Raw genomic sequence first — 17,999 nt, forward strand, 5'->3', positions numbered from 1 at the left:
AGTGCTTCTGCATTACAAAGTTGTTTTCGTCAACTTTCAGACACAAATGAATTAATTAGGATAGAGGGTGACTAATGTTTCTACAAGTTGAATGTTAAAGGCCCTTGTAAGCCACAAATTCTCATTAGCCATGCTCCTAATTTATACAGACTGAATATTATATAAGTGGAAAGTAAATCAAATCAATGATCCTATGCCTCTAATATGCACATGATGCAAATAATATCATATAAAATAAAATTAAGATCAAATCAAATCCAATCCTTAAAGATACTCCCAATACAGATCAAATCCCTATATTTTCTCCCAATACTCCCCTTAAAGCTAGAGCGAAGATATCAACTAAGCCCAGCTTGCCAATACCAGAGTGAAGAGCAGATTGTCCTACTGACTTTGTCAACATATCGGCAAGCTGATTAGTAGAAGAAAAGAAGGAAGTATGGATAACTCCACAATGCACTTTCTCCATGAGAAAGTGAATATCAACCTCAATATGCTTTGTCCTCTCATGAAAAACTACGACAGATGCAAGCATAATAGCAAATCGGTTATAACAGAAGAGAGTTGATGAACTAAAACAAGGAATCCTAGCTCAATCAATAGGGAACGAAGCCAGAGGATCTCACAAGTGCCCTGAGCCATGCCACAGTACTCTGCCTCTGCAAAAGAACAAGACACAAAGCTTTGTTTCTTACTTTTCCAAGTAATTAAATTGCCCTCGAGAAAAGTACAGAAACCTGAAGTAGAGCGACGGTCAGTCAGAGATCCAGCATAACCAGCATCGGTGTAGCACGAGATAAGAGGTTGTGGTGTGGATTTGTAGAATAGACCAAGTCCTGGGCAGGACTTGAGGTACCGACTGTATACGGCATCTAAGTGTGAGGTCCGAGGAGCATGCATGAACTGACTCACAATACTAACCGCAAATGTGAGATCAGGTCTAATGTTTGTTAGATAAATTAAGTGGCCAACAAGGCGCTGATAAGCAAAGGGATCTAGAAGAAGGTCTCCAGACTCCGCATGAAGCCGATGCGTCGAATCCATAGGAGAGGAAGCAGGACAACACCCAAGCATACTAGTGTCCTGAGAAGGTCTAATGCATACTTCCACTGATAGAGCAAAATACGATGCCTAGAGCGTGCAACCTCAATACCAAGAAAAAATCGAAGAGGACCTAAGTCTTTAACCTCAAAAGCCTGCCCAAGGTCTATTTCCTGTGACGATTATGTCATCAACATATACTAAGATAATGGCACAATGATTTTCTGGACTACGGCAGAAGAAGTATGTGTGATCTGAGTGACATCGAGTGAAACCAATAGAAATAACTACATCACCGAATCGGTGAAACCTTGCCCGAGGTGACTGCTTCAGTCCATATAAGGATTTTAGAAGGCGACATACTTTCCCAGAATACTCCCCCGAAGCTGAAAACTAGGAGTAGAATCCATATAAATTTCTTCTATCAAATCCCCATGAAGAAAGGCATTTTTCATATTTAACTAGTGAAGAGGCCAAGAGTAGCAAGCCGCTAAGGAAATAAGAAGGCGGATAGTAGTCAGCTTGGAGACCAAAGCAAAAGTGGCACTAAAGTCCTTCCCCGGAGTTCGTGTAAAGCCCTTCGCGACCATCCTAGCTTTATAGCGATCACTTTATATTTGATTGTAAATACCCATTTACAGCCAGCAGTCCTCTCTCCTTGTGGTAAAGTAACAAGCTCCCATGTCCTATTTTTCTCAAAAGACATCCATCTCAGCAGCCATGGATGCTATCCAATGTAGGCTTGTATCTCAAGGGATGGAAATAGCCGAGGTGGGAGCAAGGTAGGACAGTAATTGTGTGAAAGTCCCTGATAAGAAAATACGTGATTAGTCACACAAGTCCTTTAACCTTTACGGAGAGTAATAGGCAAATCAGAATCAAGAGCAGGCGATGCAGGATCTACAGTAGAAGTAGGCAAGGTAGGATTTGCAGTAAAATTGGGAATAGCAGGGTTAGGATTACCTATACCACAAGAGGACAGTGGCAAGGTAGCATGAGGGGGAATCTCGTGGGCGACGAGAGTATACGCGAAGCTCGGGCAAGCCACGGGAGGAGATGTTGAGGATAGAACTGGTAGGGGCCAAGCCAGGGATGAGAAAGTATGGAGTAAAAGAAGACGGAACCTGCAAAAAATATGTGCCAAAGATGGGAACAACTTTGAAAAAAGAAGACGAGTACTAGGGTCATAACAACGGTACCATTTCGACATAGTCGAATAACCCAAAAAAACGCAACGAATAACTTTATCACCATGCTTTGTACGTGTAGGACGTCGGTCCTAAACAAAACATGTACATCAAAAACACGAGGCGTAATAGGGAAAAGGGTGTTGTCTGGTTGCAAAATATGTAATGGAACCTTACCCCTTAAAGTTCGACTAGGGGTTTGATAAATCAAAAAAGCTACAGTGAGAACTGTCATATTTGAATAAGACTGAGGAACCTACATACCACGTAAAAGACACCGAACAACACTCATGAGATGACGGTTTTTACGTTCCGCCACTCCATTCTGTTCCGGTGTATAAGGGCATGTCATCTGATGAAGAATCCCCAATTTATTAAGATGAGACCGAAAATCATTAGAGATATATTTTTTTTTGTGATAAGTAATAATTGAATAAAAAGGCGTTCAAAAGGGGAATTTCCCTTATACAAAAGTGGAACCGAGATCTAAGGCCCCAAAGAATCTAAAAAAATAATTAAATCATCGGAGGAGGAGCAAGAACTCCTCTTCACATAACTAAAAAGAGAACGAATAATATGAAGTTTCAGCATTGCCATGGACGACTCCGTCCTCTCGAACATTCTGCTATTCCTCTCCTTCCAAATACACCACCACACGCAATGTGGAACAATCCTCCAGTAATCGCGTACATCACTTCTTACACGACATCCTCTCCATGCATGAATCAAATCCTTAGAAGATCGGGGCATTACCCAAAGCATGCCAAACAAACTGAGTATAAGATTCCAGCAGTCGTACGCCATAAGACAGTGCATGAGGATATGATCAACTGACTCACCATCTCATTTGCACAGGCAACACCAATTAACGATACAATTACCACTCTTCCTCAAATTGTCAATCGTCAGGATCTTACCCCATACAGCAGTCCATACAAAGAATTTCACTCTAGTTGGAGCTACAGAACGCCATATGGTCTTCCCTGGAAAATCAAGGCTATCAAAATTAGATAGGCATAAGAACAAGGTTCGTACTTCAAAACAACCATGAGAAGAGGAGATCCACATAATATCATCATTACCTCTGCCAACTGCTTCCTACCGATACAACAGATCCAAAAGAACGCATACCTCGTCCATCTCCCAATCCTGAAAAGAACGCCTAAAGTGAACATCCGACGTAATCCCAATACTATCAAGCCGATTACAGTTAGCTACGCAAGCATGTCTATCAACTGCAATACTGTATAATCTGGGAAATGTATAAGATAATGGATGGTCACCACACCAGAGATCCTCCCAAAATTGAACACATCTGCCATCACGAACTTTGAATCTGATGTGGGAAGAGAAGACATCCCAACCATTCCGAATGGATTTCCACACACCAACTCCTCCCATTATAGAAACCGGACGAGTAAACCAGCTGCCACTCTCTTCCCCAAAACGACATGAAACTAGCCTTCGCCAAGGGCAATGCCTTTCCCTCCCAAATCTCCATAACCACTTACCCAAGAGAGCTTGATTAAAGGGAACCAACCTCCTGATACCCAGATTCATGGGCTTGCAAACTTGCTCCCATTTGACCAAGTGATACTTACACTCTTCGCCCCTACCGCCCCAAAGGAAATCCCTTTGGATTTTTTCGATCCTTTTGGCAACAGAGCATGGAATTTGGAACATAGATAAAAAATAAGTAGGAAGGCTCGATAAAGTGCTCTTTATAAGAGTAACTTTCCCTCCCTTGGACATCTATTGCTTATTCCTTCCTACCAATCTCTTCACATACCTGTCAATCAGAGGATCCCAACTCCCGACTCTCCTAGAGGAAACCCCTAGGGGCAAACCCAAGTAAGGAATGGGAAAAGAACTCACCCTACACCCAAAGACTACAGCTAAGGAGGAAATATCATGAACATCCCCTACCGGGACAAGCACGCTCTTAGCCACGTTGACCTAAAAACAAGCCAGAATGCACCTTAAGTATCTAAGTTGAGACACGTCAACATCAAAAAAACCAGGGTATCATCCGGAAATAGTAAACGAGAGATCTTCAACTGATGGACTACATCTCTGCCCATCCTAAAGCCCTGTATAAGACCGAGATCCTCTGCCCTCCTCGTAAGTCTGCTCAAACCCTCCATTACAATAAGAAAAAGGAAAGACGACAAGGGATCTCCTTGTCTTAAACCCCGAGAACACCTAAAGAAACCAGTAGGAGACCCATTCACAAGAACAAAGAACTTTACAGATGAAAGACATGTCTCTATCTATTTCCTCCATCTACTTCCAAACCCCATTCTCTGGAGTAAGTATAGCAAGAAATTCCAGTTCACATGATCATAAGCTTTTTCAATGTCAAGTTTGCATAAGACTCCAGGGACACCACTTCGCAATCTAGAATCCACACATTCGCCTGCAATAAGAACTCAATCAAGTATTTGCCGTCCTTCGACAAAAGCATTTTGGGAGTCCGAAATAATCCCATCCATGACACCCCTCATCCTAAGAGCAAGAACCTTAGCCATGAGCTTGTAAATGCAACCCACTAGGCCAACTGGTCTAAAATCTTTAATGTCAAAAGCACCACCCATCTTAGGAATAGGGGCAATGAATGAAGCATTTAGCGACTTCTCAAAGATGCTAGTAGAATGAAACTCCTGAAATGTACCCATCACCTCATTTCTCACCACCACCCAACTTTTCATCAGAAACCTCATAGTAAACCCATCAGGCCCCGGGGCTTTGTCCACATTACAACTTGATAAAGCCGTCAGAACTTCCTCTTCAAAAAAAGGAATCCCAAGCCCATCTCTATCCAACTCATAAATAACCTCAAAATGGAGACCGCCTGGGTGTTCAAGTTAACGGCTCGATGTAAAGCTTCTGATAGAAAGAAACGATCCCATTACGCACCTCTTCCTCCCTCCACAACTCCATACCATCCACCCGAATTCGCCCTATGTGATTACTCCTTCTGTAGGCATTAGTAAGTCTGTGAAAAAAATTTGTGTTACGATCTCCCTCTTTTAGCCAGAGAGCCCGTGATTTTTTTTTTTTTTGATAAGTAAAAATATATTAGAAAAACGTTCAAAAGGGGAACGCGTCCCTAATACAAGAATAAAAAAGGTTTAAGAACCAATAGAATCCAAGAGATCAAAGAAATCATCAATCGAGGAGCATGCACTTCCTCTTACATAACAGAACAAAGAACGAAGAATATGAATTTTTAAATTAGCTAAAGATGATTCTTTTCCTTCAAAGGATCTGTTATTCCTCTCAAGCCACAAACACCACCATACACAATGTGGAACAATCTTCCAATAATCACGAGCTTGTTCTTTGACACGACACCTTTTCCAAGCGTTAATCAATTGAGAAGACTGGTTAGGCATTACCCAAAAAACGCCAAACATGCTAAAAATAAAACTCCAACAATCATACGCCACAGGACAATGCAAAAGAATGTGATCCACGGATTCACTATCAGCTTTACATAAACACCACCAATTAACAATGATGTTGCCTCTCTTTCTCAAATTGTCCAATGTCAAAATCTTCCCCAATGTGGCAGTCCAAACGAAGGATGCGATTCGAAAAGGAGCTTTAGAGCGCCAAACAGACTTCCAAGGGAACTCAGGACCAACGAAATTGGACAAATAGAAGAACATAGAGCGGACACCATACCGACCATAAGCTAAAGGAACCCACAAAATATCATCACACCCTCCGCCAATATCCTTCTATCTATACAACGTATCCAAAAAAAACACAAACTTCCTCCATTTCCCAATCCTGAAAGGGCCGCCTAAACCACACATCCCACGTAACTCCATTGTTATCAAGTTGATAACAATCAATCACGTAAACATGTTTATTGGCTGCAAAACTATAAAGTCTAGGAAAGGAGTGAGACAGCAACTGATCGCCACACCAAAGGTCCTCCCAAAAACGAACATGTCTGCCATCACGAACTTTGAATCTAATATGTGTGGAGAAAACATCCCAACCCTTCCGAATGAATTTCCACACACCAACGCCTCCCGTAATAGTGACTGGAAAAGATGACCAGCCCCACTCACCTCACCAAAACGATACGAGACAACTCTTCTCCACTAACGATGGTGTTCCCTTCCAAATCTCCATAACCACTTTCCCAAGAGAACACGATTAAAAGGAACGATTTTTCGAATGCCTAACCTCAACTGTTGGTAGACTTGATCCCAATTAACAAGATGATACTTAAACTCCTCTCCCCTTCCACCCCAGAGAAAATCCCTCTGAATTTTTTCAATCCTTTCAGCAACAGAGCATGGAATTTGAAACAAAGATAAAAATAAAAAATAAAAAATAAAAGGTAGGAAGGGATGAGAGAGTACTCTTAATGAGTGTGACTCCCCCCCCCCCCCCCCCCCCCCCCCCCAAGAAAGATACTGCTTTTTCCATCCTGCTAATCTTTTCTCATATCTATTAATCACTGGATCCCAATTCCCAACTCGTGTAGAAGGAACTCCCAAAGGCAAACCTAAATAAGGAAGAGGAAAAGAACCAACTCCACACCCTAGGACAGCAGCTAAGGAGGAAATATCTGGAACATCCCCCACTGGGACAAGCACACTCTTTCCGACATTAATCTTTAACCCAGAAACCGCTTAGAAACAAGCGAGAGTGCACCTCAGATATCTGAGTTGAGAAACTTCAGCATCACAAAATACCAAAGTATCATCAGTGAATAATAAATGGAAAATCTGCATCTGATGTTCAACATCTCTGCCAACTCTAAACCCCCTGATGTAACCCAAATCTTCCACTTTTCTCATTAACCTACTCAGATCTTCCATGACAATGAGGAAAAGAAAAGACGATAATGGATCTCCTTGTCGCAGACCACGCGAGCTAGCAAAAAACAACCGCAGGTGAACCATTCACGAGTACAGAAAACATAACTGACAACATACAAGTTTCAATCCATTTTATCCACCTATCACCAAACCCCATCCTCCGAAGCAGATATAGAACAAACTTCCAATTAACATGATCATAAGCTTTCTCAATATCAAGCTTACACAAAACGCCAGGAACCCCACTTCTTAATCTAGAGTCAACACATTCCTCAGCAATAAGAACAGAATCTAAAATCTGCCTCCCACCAACAAAAGCATTCTGTGATTCTGAAATGAGACCATCCAAAACATTACTCATCCTGGAGACAAGAACCTTGGCAATAAGCTTATATAAACATCCAATTAAGCTAATTGGCAGAAAGTCCTTAATATCAGAGGCACCGCCCTTCTTGGGAATGGGAGCAATAAAAGATGCGTTCAGAGATTTCTCAAATGTGCCATGAGAATAAAAATCCTGAAAGGTGCCCATCACCTCAGCTCGCACCACCTCCCCAACTCTCCTTAGAGAGCCCGTGATTTTTGTTGCCACGAGATCTCCTCCATACAAGCAATCTCAGCAAAAACTACCTAACATGAGGCTCTCCTAGAACGTAGAGACTCCACATCCCCACCTGCCCTCTTCAAGACGATCAATCTCAGAAAAATCAGCAAGAACTCTATACTTCCTCCATTCAAGATTCCCGAATACATCCTTATTCCACTTCTTAAGCTCGAGTTTTGAGAGTCCTTAACTTCCTGGCTAACGTAAAAGTGGGCTAACCTATACCCATTGCTCCCTCCCACCAAGACCGAACTTTCCCTTGGAAGTCCTCCGCTCTCAGCCACATATTCTCAAATCCAAACGGGGAACATCGAGAACTCAAACCCCCAAAATCCAAAACTAAAGGAACATGATTAGAAGTGACCCTTGCTAAAACCGCCTGAACAGCATCTGGGAATTTCTCTTCCCACTCCCCAGAGATCAATAACCGATCCAGCCTTGATAAAGTGACTGAGTCCCTACCATAGAACCACGTATAGGCTGCATCTTCCATTGGTAAATGAATGAGAAAATGCTCATCAATAAAGTCAGAAAACTGAACCATATGTAAAGACCACCTTCCACCTGTAAACTTCTCTAACGGGGATCTAACATAATTGAAATCCCCACCCAAGCATCAAGGAAGAGACCACAGTCCTTGAACATGGCAAAGCTCCTCCCAAAAAAGAAGCCGATCACTATTAACAACCGGTCCGTAGACCCCAGAGAAAACCCATCTGAAATTGTCCTCTTCCATCTTAAACACACAGGACACAGAGAACCTCCCCATCCACACGTCCATCCTAAACAACCATCTGCAATCCCACATAACTAAAATTCCACCAGAAGTACCTGAAGCATTCAAGGACTCCCATTCCACAAACCTTCCTCCCCAGAGACTCCTAACAACCCCATTAGAAATGGATGCCAACTTGGATTCTTGCAGACAAACAACCTGGGCTCCCCACTTCCTGAAAGCTACCTTTACCACCCTCCTTTTGTCTGGATCGTTGAGACCACGAACATTCCAAGTAATGATTCGTAGGTTCATTAAGAACCAAATACGATTATCTCCCCTCCTCCCCTCCTTACGCTCTTACTTCTAGTCCTTCCCCTCTCCCTCACTGCCCCTCTCTTCCCTTCATAATTGACATAAGAGATAAGGTTCTTGACCTCCTGTTCCCCTTTCCAAGATGATAAAGGCTTCATGTTCACAACCTCATTCGTCACTGCAACCTCTCTTCCTTCCACAATTGCATGAAGAATGGATAATGCCTGATCGCTATTGCCCTCATATGAGACACCCAACAGCTCACTAGTAGCTCTTATATTTGCGACTACCCAATCCTTGCACATATCAGCAGCCATTTCAGGGCAACCAGGTCGCACAACAGCCAATGGTTCCTCCATTACCAAATTAGTATGGTCAGTCTCCAGCCATGGAACAAGCTCGTTAGAACAGACCTGTTGGATGGAAACCAGGTCATCAATCACCTCCTCTGCACTATCTCTTCCATTTACAGACAGTTCTGTCATCAAATCCATATCTATAACATAGTCACGCATTCCATGACTAAAGAATTTGATAGACTCATTCGCCTCTACCCCTACAGGTGGCAAACAATAAAAGCCTTTCAAAACTACACATAAACGAAGCTCTTTGAGCAGGGCCAAAGCCGAATCATTGGACAGCTGAAAATGAAGATCACGCCCCACACAGACCGTTACCCCCTCAAACAAGTCCTTAACTGCACAAGCAACTGGATCAATATGCCCAGGGATAACAGGACCACAGGCAATCTTACCTTCCGTAATCAAGCCAGGATCAAATTCAGGCACCGAAGGCACAACTGGTAACACACAACTCTTCTTCATCGCCTTCTCAACATCACTCCTCAACACCCCACAAGAAGGAGTACAAGAAGAAGGAGGAGAAGTAAGAAAGCTCCAAAGGTGATGAGCAGAGGACATACTTGGGTCGTTGATAGAAGAGGTGCGTATCCACTTCTACTTATCTTTTCTAGACCATCTATTACCGTGGCAAGGCATGTGAGAACCACGAGATGAAAATCTAAAAGGTCTTTCCTTCGACTGTGCAGGGATGGAAGGAAAAGACACTTCTGATGGATCAGCGCAGCACTAATTATGTCGAAAAACCTCCTCGTTCAAACGTAAACCAGCCTCGCCTTCACTAATTTTCATCCATCTCCTCTTCTCTAGCGAAGTCCACGATCTATTTACAGAAGAACCATAAAGAAGACACTGTGGAGGTTCTGTATTGCTGGGCTCTGTAATGAGATTTGGGTTGCGCTTGTTATTTAGAAAAGATATGGAAATCAGGTTATTGGGCCCCATGTAACCTTCCTCTTTAAATCATAAAACTCCTGCGGCCCATTACACAACGTAGTCCCAACCGTGGGCTTATCAAGCCCAATACACAGGTTAGGCCCAGCAATAGCTGAATGAAAGACGCCTGTTAACCTTCTTGCCCGTCCACGTGGTTGGCCTCCAACATTTCGTTCAAAATTAGAAGAGCTAGAATAGGAAAGGAGGGGGGCGTTACACGTGCAACTCGCAGTCTTCCTTCCCCCACTCGCGTACGGCACATTGAGGAGCACGTGTCGTTGTCCATGAGGGCCGAGATGAACCTGCAACTACCGTGAACAATGACTGTCCCAAAGATGTACAGTCCGTCCCTCTCATACCCCCTGCCAAAAATTCCCTTCGTAGCTAGGTCCTGAAAAACACAATGACCAGGAAAGAAAGTCACTGAGCAGGCCAAGGAACGAGTTAAGCAGCTAACAGATAATAAGTTAAGGGAAAGGTTAGGCGTATGAAGAACAAACTGTAAAGATAAATCAGGAGATAAAGGGCTAGTACCCTTACTAATGATCGGTGTAAAAGAATCATCAGCAAGGCGTACCTGCCCGAAGGATGCTTCCATATCCGAAAAATATCGAGACTCACCAGTCATGTGATCAGAAACACCAAAATCTATGACCCAAGTTGGAGGAACAATACCAGACAGAGAGGCATGGAATTCAGATGGACTTAAGTGAGCTGCAGTTGATGTAGCTGAAGGGATGGTACCTAAGTGAGTTGCAGCAGATGTAGCTGAAGGGAGAGATGCCTGTGATAATGATCTAAGATAATAGACCCAATTTATGTATGCAACTGATGCATATTAATACATCCAGGCGGAGGAGCAGGTGGTTCATGGGCACCAAAGGACTCAACAATAGTAGCAGTAGAAGAAGTTGTAGTGCTGCTAGATCTGAGGTATAGGTAGAGCTGGAAGCACCACCTATCCTTAGCATGACCAATTTTTCCACAATGTGCACATATGGTAGAACTTCCCTGTCCACGGTTGCTGCCACGGCCATGGTTGCGAGTACCAGATGGTCTAAAAGAAGCGACTAATGCCATCTGATCAGTGTCAGTTGCAGGAAGTGTAGCAAGAGCCATCGAAGGTGTAACCTGACGTCGACGATCATCCCCATCAATAATAGCAAAAGCCTTGAAAAGAGAGGGTAAAGGTGTAGTATTTAGAATTTGAGCACAAAGGGCCACAAATTCTAGACGGAGTCCCATAAGAAACTGATAAATCTGATGGCGCTCGTGTCTAACCTAAATAATCCCAGCAGCCTCTACTGAGACATCACCAAGGGACTCATAGTGAGCAAGTTCCTCCCAACGTGACTGAAGGAAGGCAAAGTAATTTGCAACTGACAGCTTCAAATCGTCTTAGGTAGCTCGTGAGATATCTCAATGCAACTCATAGATCCGGGCTTCATTACGAGCATGAGCATAAGTCTTAGTGAGAGCAATCCATCAGGTGTGCACAGTTTCATGATACATAAACATATAATAAATACACTACTCCATAGAATTGAATAACCACCCAAGAATGGTACAATTATCAATGTCCCATTGCGTAAACGTAGGTTCAATAGGTGCTGGTTTTTTAATAGTGCCCAATAAATATCTAGTTTTACCCCGACTCCCTAAATAAAGTCTCACTGATCTCGACCAAGATGGAAAATTTTTCCCATTTAATAAAACTGTAGTAATCCTTTGGGTTAGGGAACTATGCCGAACAGATTCCATTTCTCAGATTGTTATGATATAGAATCAAATCACAGATTCTTACCAAATTGCAAATTGTAAATACTGTTGTCTCCAAGTCACAAGGGCTGGAGAAGTCTTCCAAGTGAGCAGCTCTGTCTGCAAGAGTAAAACTCAGTCGGACGTACTAACCTTGCGGGAAGTCGTCAGAGAATGAAAAGAGGCTGGACGATTCGTCAACAGCACATAACGACCAAGCTGGTCATTGGTTTAGAGAGAGACCCCTCTACCACACGAAGCGATGGAGGGAAGAAGAAATACCCCAGAAGGGGTTTGGTTTGCTTGGGTGTGGTTTAGTGGTTGGTGACTGAAAAATTTAAAGAACACAAAACGAGGAGAGGATGAACCAAAAGAATATGAAGTAGAGATCAAGCAGTGAAGTGTGTGTCGTGTTCTTGGCTCTGATACCAAGTTGAATGTAAAAGGCTCTTGTAAGCCACAAATTCTCATTAGCCATGCTCCTAATTTATATTAGGACTGAATATTATATAAGTGGAAAGTAAATCAAATCACTGATCCTATGCCTCTAATAGGCACATGATGAAAATAATATCATATAAAATCAAATTAAGATCAGATCAAATCCAATCCCTAGATACTCCCTATACAGATCAAATAACTTATATTCTTGGAAAATAACATGTTAATTCCTAATAGTTACCGGTCATCTAATCAACAACAACAAAAAGCGAATTAAGCTTATAGTATATTTACCTCGACATTTCGTTTCGCACCTTTTATGCGTTCATTCCACATATTGCGAATGAGAGCCCGTCGCCCATCAGCTACAGGGTTTCCCAAAAGAGGAAGGGTACAGTAATCAATGACCTGTTGAGAGTAAATTTTCTCCATTTACTATGAGCTCAATGACGCATGCTTGTTTATAAGAATTTCAGTTAAAGCATAAAAGCAACTTTAGAAAATAAAATTAACCTCCTCTAATTCAGACAGCTGCTGAACACGAACCATATTGCTGTATGCACGTTCATAACTCTCTAGAACCTAAACAATAAAATACTTAAAATTAAGAACATTTAGGAACAAGAAATTCAATTAAAAAAATGCTATTTCTATGAAGTGGATGCTCTGTGGCAAGGTTTCAGGGTCAACTCAAACCGTCAGTATAACTGAAATATGCAAATAGTCATATAAGAATTAACAGCTAAACAAGAGTCTCAGAATCACCTGTATAACTGAAATATGCAGATAATCTTGCCACAATTAACATCTAAAGAAGAGTCCTCGAACACCCATTAATATAAGACAGCTAATATAAATGTCCAGCTATGTGTTCCAGAATATTTCAAACACTCGATACCTTAATTCTGCAGACTTTTCTATTAAATTGACTGCCCTACAAAATTACTTAAGTTTTTTTATTGTACTGGCTGCTTACATTACTCTTTTTTAATTTATTGTCACTATACTCATTGATTATAAGCTAGTTTCAACTTTATGGAAGGGTCTTTCATCCTTCTCCCTGTCACCCTTCCACAGATATTCTGGTCTCATATCATTTAAAAAAAATTAAATTAAATTTTCAGCCTCCAAAGTCTATATAAAGCACCCTGTGTTTTCAGAATGTATAACCAAGCAATTTAGCATATGAATGGTTAAGACCCTTTTTTTCTCTCTTTCAATCATCGTCAAAGTATTTAAATGGCAAGTGTTATTGAGTGTTGAATAATTACAACACAAGTGCATTAAGAAATCCAGCACAACCAACAAAAGGAATAGTAGATGAGATCAATTCACAAGTCAAAGAGCCAATCATGTTAAGAGCATATCTATATATTGAATACAACAGTGTCCAAGGAGGAACAACTGGCATGAGTCTCAATTTGAGGTAACTCTGGTGACGCTAATGTTTAGAACTGATATTTGGGTTGTAATTACTATTCGTCGATATTGGATTTGATATGTCTAAACTAGGTCTCATACTTTTTTCTCTACAGGGCTTTCCACGTAAAAATTGGTTGTCTTGTGCCGCATGCTTTTTATATTCACTGCATTCTTCTTATTTTTTACATGATTAATTAAGAAATTTGAAATTGAAAATTAATTTAGTTTCAAGGCCTATTCACACTGCCCCTAGTTCTACTTCTAGATTGAGTGTACCAAACTATTAAAGCTTAGGGTGCCAGCTCTAACCCTCACAATTACCAGCCTAAGGCCCAGAAAGAATGTTACAAAAACATTGAGTCTAAATCCGATGTGATTATTTCTGGAACACCATGCAAGGAACAACTTCCCTAAAGTAAAAGTTGTGATACTTGAAGTCTCCTAGTTTTCTTGCACCAAATTAAATCAATAGAACCCACTCCCCTTTTGTGTTCTACACTAGCCCAACAGAAATTAGATGCATATGCAAGCGTTCGGTAGGATGGAAGAAGAGGAAAGAGAGAAGGGATACATCATTGTTTGGTAGGGGGGAGAGGTTGAGGGAAGGATGGGAGGAGGGATGAGGCATCCCTCTAGGCCCATCATTTTGTTTCCGTCAAAAGTGAGCGCAAGAGGGGAGAGACAAAAATGATGATAGAAAATTACATTTTTAACCTCATTTAAATGTATTAATTTATATTTATATAGGTATACTGATAAAAATATACCATTATGCATTTATTTCCCTTCCAACCAGCCAAACAAAAGGAGGGCTCGACACTTTTCCTTCCCTTAAGTCACCACATCCATCCCCTCCCCCTTTCTCTTCCATCTATTTTTTCATCCCTCCTACCAAATGGAGCATACATCTTTCCATAGGCACTAGAACAGAGAATGGAGAATGAAAGCTGGTATTTTGAGCTCTTCCTTTAGAACACATTTGGCACTTATCTACTAATCTGTGCACATCACATCTCATCTTTGGTGGAAAGAGCTTCTACTCGATCAGCATAGTTCTTAACTTGTTCAAAATGTCCAACCAAACACCTCCATTCACATCAGAATAGTTTTCTACAGTAGAGAACAATCTTGCATGCACAGTTGATTGCCCTTCAGAAATGCATTACGTAGCACATATGCCCATCGCTGTCCCTGATTGAGACAAATGTGGATCAGTAAGATACAAATCTTTGAAAGAATCAAACCTCTCAATAGTTGTAGACAAGGCGTTCAGCAATATTGTTCTCTATTAAGTGCATTTACAACCTTATTGTTAGTTTCAAATTGTGCTCAATAAGAAGATGAATTTTTTTTTTTTTTCCCCGGTAAAATGGGCAAGTATTATAGACAAAAGATTAAAGGTACAGGAACTCAATAGAGCAAGCAAGGCCTATAGCCAGCAAGTTGCAATAGCAACTGAACAATTGCGATCATACTATACAAATAACAGCCCTAGGAAGAGGCAAACACAAAATAGCAAAAGCACAACCACAAAAAGGAGGAAGACATGGGAGATCCCAAAATAGAGAAGGAAGGGAGAGACATCATCATCAGAACAAGAGTCCAGCAACCATCTGCTCCCCCCAACAATACATGCTTCTTGCTGCAGAAGGCCAAGAAGGTCATCCGGAGAAGTAGCTTGCCTAAGAGTGGCAGCATTCACAAGCTTGAGAGAGGCAAGTTTACTTCTAAGTGCCCTTAGAATCATGGTTGAAACGTCGTCTGGAGGGGAAACCTATTGTCTGTAAGCCCTGTTGTTTCTTTCCATCCAAATGAAGTAGAGAGATGCAGTGAAAATTAGCTTACGTAGAAGGGAAGAACCTGTGGTACCAGTCCAATTAATAGAGCACCAAAAGACAGGGTTGGACCAGCTAGTAGTTGGAGAGAATCCGGCCTTATGAGCAAACATTAACCATGTGGGAGAAGTGAAACTGCACCGGAAGAACAGATGATCCATGGACTTAGCTGCTGATAAACATAAATAACATGCATTTGGTCAATGAAGGTTAGCCATAGCATGGCTGTCAAGTGTCCTCGTTCTATCTTTCAAAGCCAGCCATGTAATGAAGCTCCACCTGGGAACATGATATTTGAACCAAACAATGTGTGACCAAGCACAGGGGCAGAAGGAGAAAAAAATGACAAGGTGGTGGAGTTAGGAGAGGCAAACCAAAGGAGGGTATCAGTGGCTATGTTGGGAGGTGGGATGTAGACAAGTTGATCTGTGAATGCTGGAGTATGTATATTTAACTACTTTGACCACCTATATGCTTCGTAAGGCTTCATGATATGAGAACAAAACAAACTCACTTTGTACTAAACAATGCTCCTAGTGCATAGAGCTTAGAGGATTGCATAGAATTCTTAATCATTACTGACTTGTCATCACTGTGTATCATTCAATTTCTCATTATAGAAAGCTATCGGCCTTCTTACTTGACTTAGAATCCATAAACATCACATTATACCTCAAAGTTTTCCTCAAAGGCTAATAATTATATGATAGGTGCTGAATATCTCTCTTTAGTTTGTTGGAAGCTTTCTTCAGCTTGCTTTGACGGTTCAAACAATCCTTTCTTTGTACAATTAGGGCCTTTTAGTTAAGTTTACTGAAAAAAAAAATTTGTTCTTGGAGAACTTTCTGGAAATTGTTTTTGAAAACTAAGTTAGGAAAACAATCATGTTTTAAGATAAGTGTCTTTAATAGTTCTCAGAAAAAAGTTTTCTGTTTATTTAAGATACAAGCACCTGTTTTGTTCAATTTTCTGAGAACATCACGTTTGGTTGACAGTTTTTGAAATTGTTTAATGAAAACTCACTTAAAAATATTGAAACGTCTTGTTTGGTTCAGTATTCTGAGAACAGTTTTTTTTGCTTTCTGGGAACTGAAAATCGGAAATTTGTAAACAATTCTGTTTGGTAGAAAGTTTCCCAAAATTGTTTTCTGAGAACTCGGTTAAATGTTAGTTGTCACAGAACTGCCTTTTATAGTTCTCTCAAAACTGAGCCAAACATGCCCCTGTTTTCAAACAACAGCCTTCTATAGTTGTCTGAAAACAGTTTTCAGTTTTCTGAGTTGTTAACAACTGTTTTTTGAAATCTAAACCAAACAGGCCTTAGTTTCTAAAAGTAATTATAGTTATGACATTCTTGATAAAATGCATGTCAAATGTAGCTAAGCCATAATAATTGTGTACTTCACCAACATTATTTGCATTTAGCAACTTATGATGGTTTCAACTTTACTTTCATCCACTTCTATAACTCCACATAACCTGAAAGAAGTAAATGAATTAGTGACAATTGGCACTTTTTCAAGTTAGCATGAGGTTTATGCTATTGCAGGACTTCTAATTCGTCCCTATCATGCTACAGTTGATACTATTTGCTTGGACTGAGAGTCAAAACATCATCTGAATATACTACTAAAAACTTCAAAATAAATGGCTTCAAAACTTGATTCACCAAACGCGTGAAAGTTCTAGGTGTGTTAACAAACCAAAAGGCATCACTACCCAATTGTAAAGCCCATCTTTAGTTTTAAATGATGTCTTCCACTCATCACCTTTGCAAATTCTGATTTGATAATAACCACGTTCAAGATCAATTCTCAAAAACAATTTCCCCATTGCAAAAAATTCAACATATCATCCATACGGTACTTTATAGTCATCTTGTTGATAGCTCTATTACCAGGAACACACATTCTACGAGTTCCATCTTTTTAGATTTAAGAGGGGTCGAACTGCAAATGGACTCATGTATTCACAAGTAAATCCATTTTGCAGTAGCTCCTTGACTGGGCATCCAGTTGTTATGCCCCTTTGGACTATAATGAAGTGAGTTTGACAAGCTAGCTCTCAGTATTAAATCAATATGATGCTAAATACTCATTTTTGGAGGTAAAGGGAATTTTCCTAAATTCCCTTGTGATACCGTCATTCTACCAAGAATAACTTGTTTCTCCATTGTTTCATTGACCAAAAATGCATATCCAACTCCATGAGCCTGAAACTCCCTTTAAAATCTAGTAGTCAAATAAGCAATCCTCGTTCTCCTTTTCAGACTTGGAAAGATCTTCATCTTTCACTGGAGATGCAATCACCTTAACTCCATTCTCCTGAAAGAGCATCACTTTCACCAAGATGGACAGTCATGTTATCAAATTGTCATGGCATCTTCAGCAACAGATAATAATCTTACATATCCACCACATCACATGACTTTTTCTCAATTATTCCCAATAGATAAGGAACAAGACATTGCACCCATACATCTACATTACCACCCCCGTTGAACCAAGCCATTTGGTACAACTTTGGATGTGACTCCAGTTTGAGC

The 17,999-nt window shown here is 40.9% G+C and overlaps 1 protein-coding gene across 2 annotated transcripts in view; it reads right to left on the reverse strand.

The window, feature by feature from the left end:
- LOC132300133 (serine/threonine-protein kinase TOR-like) overlaps positions 1–17,999 on the reverse strand; it is an 81,063-nt gene that overhangs the window by 27,084 nt on the left and 35,980 nt on the right. For both annotated transcript variants that reach the window (XM_059797099.1, XM_059797097.1), the window contains exons 36-37: positions 12,711–12,779; positions 12,492–12,605 (exon numbers count right to left, since the gene is read on the reverse strand). In XM_059797099.1, coding sequence (XP_059653082.1) covers positions 12,492–12,605; positions 12,711–12,779 — 183 coding nt within the window. The remainder of the gene's footprint in view (positions 1–12,491; positions 12,606–12,710; positions 12,780–17,999) is intronic.

The sequence above is a fragment of the Cornus florida genome, unplaced genomic scaffold (genome assembly GCF_030987335.1).
Source record: "Cornus florida cultivar Cherokee Brave unplaced genomic scaffold, ASM3098733v1 CherokeeBrave_3.0.0_Hap2_Chr03, whole genome shotgun sequence".
Lineage (NCBI taxonomy): Eukaryota > Viridiplantae > Streptophyta > Magnoliopsida > Cornales > Cornaceae > Cornus > Cornus florida.